We start from the raw sequence: 6559 nt of genomic DNA, 5'->3' as shown, positions 1-6559 counted from the left end.
ACACATGGAAACCCAAAACCAGGGGTACGGCGCTCCTTTGGCCCTGATAGCCCCATTTGTCGCAGGCGGCTTGGCTCTGTCTTCCAGAGACCCAGCTGCGGCAGGAGCTGCAAGCGGTTCGAGAGCTGCTGGGCCAAGCTGCCTCCCCTTAGCTTGCTCCCGTATCTTTTGAGGGACATGTGGCATTTTAGGCCCTGCCCCTGTCCCTTGCACTGTGGAGCGGCTCACTGGCTCAGTTAAGGACAGGATAGATTGGGCAGCAGTTGGGTTGTGTCCACATGGCAGGAAGGTGGGGGAGAGGAGCATGAGCACCCTCTGTCAGCCTCAGCACCTGCCTGATGGACCCCTTGTTCTGGAGTCGTAGGTGGTTTTTGGCAGGGGCTCTGCGAGCAGGCAGAGCGGAGGGGCCCCTCTTAGTGACTTTGGCTGGGAGCACCTTCCCATGTCATGATCAACCTCATGTAACGTGTGCTCCCTTTCCCCCCCCTTCCTCTCCTCTCTTACTAACACCCACGTGTGTGCCCTCCCCGAATCCCCCTCCTCACGCACTGCTCTGCCCCCCCCTTCCCGCTGCTGAAACCACATACCGCACTTGCACACCCAAACCTCTGCACGCACACGCTCGGCAATCCCTTCGCCCTGGACACGCACTCTTCCATGTGCGATGGGCCCTGCACGCCTGGCCGTGGGTGCCATCTCCTCCCCTCTCCCACCCCTCCGTGCTCTCCTGGCTGTTACCCCTGAAGGTTTGGTTTCAGAACCGAAGAGCCAAGTGGCGGAAGAGGGAGAAGTGCTGGGGCCGGAGCAGCGTGATGGCCGAGTATGGCCTCTACGGGGCTATGGTGAGACACTCCATCCCTTTGCCCGAGTCAATCATCAACTCTGCCAAGAGTGGCCTGGTGGGATCGTGCGCCCCGTGGCTGCTGGGTAAGCTGGAGCATGGCGTGACAGGGGGGACAAGGACAGATGGGGGCAGCCGTGGAGCTAAGCGAGCTAATCACCACCTCTTCTGAATGGCCACACTCACTTTTTCCCAGGTCAGAGCAGGGCCTCGGCCACAAGCTTTAAAGAGGCTGTGAAGTAGCTTGGCTCTTTCACTCGCTCCTTTAAAGAATGGCTGGGCAAAGGGGACCATTTCACCACTATCAAACAAGCCCCTGCATTTGAGCTAGCAATGAGCATGGGAATCGGTGGGTGTCTGGGAAGCGATCACATTGCACACCAAACTGAAGAAAATGTTAATGCTCTATCAGGGCTACTTGATATGCTCAAACATGGCCTTGCACTGAGGTGGCAGGGGGAAATCCAGGCTGGGATGGGCCCTTTGCAGCACCCCTCTCCCTGCAAGTCTTTCCTGCTGCCTGGGAGCGAATGGTACAGACCAATTCTGCTGCAAACCATCCTCTTGGACTGCAGAGAGCAGGCAGCAGGCATGTGGGCTGGGGAAGAGCGGGAGTTAGTGTGAGTTTTCCTCTGGATATGACTGTAGGAAGCAGTAGGAGGGCAGAGCAGAGCGATTCCCTCGGCTGGGAGATGATGCTGAGTAGTCCCTGGCAGACGTAAGCAACCAGAGCCCTCTGCTTTATTCTTTCTCCTCGGCAAGGCATGCACAAGAAGTCCATGGAGGTGAGCAGGAAGGCAGAGAGCCAAGAGAAGTCGGCAGATGGCTGGCGAGAGGAGCAGACCGAGGAGGACTACAAAGGGAAGCAGGCCAGTTCGCAGAGGAGCTCTGATAAACTTGGCCCTGTGAACGTTTCGGAGGACATGGTCATTGACCTCTCCAGGACAGCCAAGCATGAGAAGAGGAGCATGCTGAGGCAGTGCATCAATGGGGACTCCCCTGTGGAGCAGGAGGACAGGGACCACTGAACTCGGACTGGCCCTGGGAGCCCAGGCCTTGCAGCTCCCTGTGAAGATAAGAATATTTATTGATATATATTTTTTTCCTCAAATAATTGAACTTTTATCTGAATTCAGGGCATTCTAAAACTGAACCCCCCTCCGTCCCCTCACTTCTCAGCTGTTCACTCCTCAGCAGAGCAAAGATGAAGCCAGGGTGGAGGGCGGGAGAGGCGTCCAAACATGGCCAAAAGCAGTGTGAAAACAATACCATGTTTTGGGCAGCACGGACAGTCTCTTGGAAAGAGCTTCCCTTTTCCCCTGGGATGTGAACACTTCCCCAGCCATCCGGAAGCATGAAGAGCAGCAACACAACGGGAGCCACTCCCTCCCCAAGCGCACGGGTGCAAAGGGTGCAGGAACTTACAGGCGCCTTTTCTGAATACTTCTGTCCCTGCACAACACCCATGTGGCAACTCCCTCCGCTTTGAACGGGCGACTCTTCCACCTCAAGGAGCAGCAGGGTTTTTAAACACGGTAGAGTCCATCCTCCAGCTGGTATAAGCTGACAGACGTGTCAGTTCATATCTGCCGAGGATTTGGCCTGCCAATGCAGCCTTATCACTGGATTTACACTGTGTAGCTTCCTTAACTCATATTTGGGGGAAGGGGTAAAGACACTTTTATTTATGCAATGATTTTGTACACGCTTGAATGTTACCTGCTGTACTATGCATAATAGAACAGACCTTTTTGAAAACCAAGCCATAGCACCCTGGAACAATTAAACAAGTTTGTGAATTGACATAGGAGAATATTTTGTAAGTGTCTGTAAAAGTGTAATGTCAGAGCCATTTCTTGGTGGTCTTATTTATGTCTAAAAGCACTTTAGTGATCTGGGTTTTTTGTTTTTGTTTTTTTCTGAATGTGGCTCTTCCTGTTTTGTCCATCACTTATTTATTACACATCCATAAATAAAATTGTGGTGTATCTTTGCTTTTCATGCTCTGCATTGATTCTTCCCCTCCTCACCGTTACTTTGGCACACATCATGGGTCTTGCTAGCTTTGGGCAGATCCTGCCCAAACTCATGCCTGCACTGGGCTCAAGTGCTCTGCTGGGGCAATACAGCTGCTCTGGGGGGGGCAAAGCAAAGCCCTCACACATCTCCCCAGAGTTGAGACCTAGTCCAGTGGCCTCCACGTGCCAGAAGGTGATCGACTGATTTGTGCCACTTCAAAGGTCTGAACTACTGCTGATGGGTTAGGAAACAGTCCTAAACAGCAGTTGGCCAATTCCTAGGGAAGTGACTGGGAGAAAGTTGTTCTCCTCTCCCAAGGGCTGTTGAAAAGCCTCCTTTATATAATTTAAGGGTGAGTTTAAGGCTGCTCCCTCTGGCTGGGCAAATGCAGTGTGGGAGGTATTGCTGGGGGCACCTCTGTCCTCCTGGCAGCACACACAGAGCGGGACAGCCCGCAGCAGCCATGCGGGCCCAGCCACAGGAGCATCCCCAGTGATTCAGACCCATCAGAGGGCACTGTGACCACCCAACTGCCTGCGTGAATTCTGGCTGCAACTTGTCCTCGTCCTTACTACTGGGCTGAATTGGCACACGTGCACACTGTGACAGCTATCCTGGAACACCTCCAGTTTTATGTGCTGGCCAAAACGTAATGGGAAATGATCAGAAAGGTTTTATTAAAATCTGAGTAATTCCAATTTGGAAAGGTTCCTAATACAGCTCAGTACGTGCATGGCCATGTAACGATGCTGCTACCTGTCCCTGCCTTTGCTGCCGGGCCTGATGGCAGCTCCTTGCACATGCACAGATGCACTTTGTGCTCTGCGGGAGGAGAAGAGCAGTTGGGAGGTTAGGTGGGAGCAGCAGAGCAAAAGAAGTGGCACCTGCAGATTTCCTGCCTTTCTCTGCCCTTCCACTGGACAGGGACACATGTACATGGCAAATACAAGCTTTCTGGCAGAAAACTGTATGACTGGGATGTGTGGGGAGCATGGTTCAGGAAAGGATGAGCCAGGGCTTATTGCAGCAGCAGCAATTACGCTCTGGGAGAGCCGAGACTTAGCACATTGGAGGCCTAATCCTGCCTGAGCAGCATTTGCAAACCCTTTATTTGGGCTGTGCCGTGCTGGCACTGGATGTCTGGTATCTTTTTTTTTTTTTTTGCCCTGCCCATGTGCAGATGGCCTGGCTCTTCGCTTCACTCTGGATGCAGCAATGTGAGAGCGAGTGTGTCACTGTCACGAGCGCAACGTTACTGCGGCAGTGGGAAATGCCACAGCCCCCTTCCCCGCAGAGGGTGCAGAGAACTGTCCTGGTACTGAGCGAGCCCAGCCTGATGGGCTTCCCGCTCTTACCTCCTGCTGCGAGAGGGGACTCACAGGGCGGGCTACTGGCCTGCTGCACATTTTGTGTGGTGGGAAGTTGCTGTGGGGTCAAGCCATGTATGTTGGGGCTAAGAAATGCCTTCACTGCTCAGGTCAACAGATGAGGATGAGGGCCCTGAGGAGGCCAAAGGAAGGGAGGTGCTGGCAGATGACAGTGACTGCAGTGGCCTGCCCAAGGCTAAGCTCCTGGTGGCCACAACAGCCAGATCTGTAGGCAGGGTGGAGTAGGGGCTGGTGGGGCAACTAGGGACTCCTTGGGGCAGGGACGCTGCCTCTTAGCTGCCTGCGCTGGGCCTATCAGGAAAGTGCCTGCTGCCCTCCACACATCATTGTGGTTGTAGCGGCAATAGGAGTAGGGCAAAACATCATTCTCGTCTCCGCTTCAGATTTGATCCATCCTGAGATTAGAGGTAGCCAAACCCAACCACGGCTCCTGCCAGTGCAGTCTCATGCTGGGGCTGGTCACAACGGAAGAGCCCTGAATCATGCCGACGGCTGCAGCTTGCTCAGCTCTCTGCTGGTGCTGAGGCTGCTCACGTCAGGCCTGGCAGCTGTCTCGGGGACAGCACCATGGCCTGACTGGCATGACCTTCCCTCTGTGAGGGAGGCCGCGGCCCTGCGGGATTTGCCACACACAGGCTGCGTTATCAGCCACAATAACTGGATTCTCCCAGGCAGGAGAGCCCTTCGCCATTGCTCTGTCAAGAGGAGCTGCTAACATAGAAGTCACTGTCCAGCCTTTGTGATTGCAGGAGGGAGCCCCTGCACAGAGCCCTCACATGTGCAGCAAGTACTTCCACAACCTCGCTTTAATTTATCTGGGCTGCAACCCTCCCTGGCACATTTACATCTTCTCACAGAGCTATATGTACGGCGCTAGCCAGGGACTTCAGCAATCCGCTAAACCAGTCATGGACGAAGGGAGGATGAGGAAAGGGGAAAAGGAATAAAATGAGATTATTTTGGCTTGTTTCTTGGCTTTTTCAGGATTGGAAGCTGGCTGCCAGGCATGCGTTCGGGGGGGGGGGGGTGGCAAAGCCGGCGCTGCAGACGTCCTTGTGAGGGGCCTAGGTCAGGCTCCAGAACAGGGAAGGCTGCAGGACTGCATCTGCAGAAGCATCTGCCTTGTGCCATTTCTGAGCAGCTTAGTAATATTCATTTGCAACTAGCATTTTTTTCTCGGCTGATCCTCCAGAGCTGCCGGCCAGATTTGCAGACTGGGAGGTTATGAGGTGAGTTTGAAGGCTTTGTAAGCGCTCCCTCGTGTGGGCTTCGGCGACAGCACACGGTGACCAGCCCAGGGAAAGGGAAGCCGTATCCCTTCTTCTCCACCCAACAAATCCCAGCCCAGCTGCAGGGTGACAGGCAGGGGTGTCTGGACACACGAGTAAAGGATCCTGCGGGGTTTGGCTTTTTATTATCCATTTCCTCAAATCACCAGCAGCTACTCAGTGCAACAAGAAGCAGCTCCCCAGAATAACCCAGCTGCTGGCAGAGGGTAAAGGCATTCATTAGAGACTCTGACTTCCTCCAAACCGCCCCTTTTTGAAAGTTAGTTCGGCATTAACAGCACTTATCAACCGGTTGCAAGCATTTAGCCTGTAAGATGTCACCAGCTCAGCACTGGTAAGGGTAACAGGTTTTGCTCTGGGCACTTGCAATTTTGCTCTTATTCCATGTTTTGCTGCAAGGACATTGGCGAAAAGCCAGGCAGCTGAGGCGCGACTCTCCTTTTGGAGCCCATTTGCCCTCTTTTCTGTCTTCTGCAGTCCTATGCAAGTTGGAGGCGCTTGGGGGCGGGTGGCAACACCCAGCCCCGTGCCCGGCCCAGGCTGGCAGGCTCGGGGTCGCGGCAGGGCCAGCGGCGGCTCCTCAGCCGGAGAGCGAGGCCTAGCAAGCCCCGGGGCCGTGAGGCAAGGGGAGGGGAGACGAGGCCACCCCCGCCTGGAAGTAAGGGGCAGTTCCTCGCGCTGCTCTTGCACGGGGGGCGCAGAGGCCGCGGGAGAGGCCGCCAGGAGCCGCTGTCCCCGATCCTGGGCCGACATGGCCCTGGCAGGGACACCCGCCAGCGGGCATCCTCTCTATGGTTCCCGGCAGCGTGGGGCCGCTCCGCACCAGCGCTCTATGGTTGGGCGGGAGCCGCGTCGCGCCTGCGCGCCGCTGCCGCTCTAGCCGGCGGCACCTCTATGGTAGCGCGGCGGGGGGCGGCTCCATGGCGGTGGCGGTGCTGCGGCCGCTGGACGCGCTGCCGGCCGAGCTGGCGCCGGTGACGGCGCTGCTGGTGGCGCCGGGGCCGCTGTGCGCGGCGCTGCGC

At 55.7% G+C, this 6559-nt stretch overlaps 2 protein-coding genes across 2 annotated transcripts in view; both read left to right on the top strand.

Annotated features, from left to right (window-relative positions):
• Positions 1–1869, top strand: part of LOC112973559 (visual system homeobox 1-like) — an 8865-nt gene extending 6996 nt beyond the window's left edge. The window contains exons 2-3 of the mRNA XM_026081582.1: positions 747–927; positions 1604–1869. Coding sequence (XP_025937367.1) covers positions 747–927; positions 1604–1869 — 447 coding nt within the window. The remainder of the gene's footprint in view (positions 1–746; positions 928–1603) is intronic.
• Positions 1870–6457: 4588 nt separating this feature from the next.
• Positions 6458–6559, top strand: part of PEX6 (peroxisomal biogenesis factor 6) — a 17519-nt gene continuing 17417 nt past the window's right edge. The window contains exon 1 of the mRNA XM_026081581.1: positions 6458–6526. Coding sequence (XP_025937366.1) covers positions 6458–6526 — 69 coding nt within the window. The remainder of the gene's footprint in view (positions 6527–6559) is intronic.

The sequence above is a fragment of the Apteryx rowi genome, unplaced genomic scaffold (assembly GCF_003343035.1).
Source record: "Apteryx rowi isolate R43461 unplaced genomic scaffold, aptRow1 scaffold_555, whole genome shotgun sequence".
NCBI lineage: Eukaryota > Metazoa > Chordata > Aves > Apterygiformes > Apterygidae > Apteryx > Apteryx rowi.
This window is presented reverse-complemented; position numbering and strand designations above follow the sequence as displayed.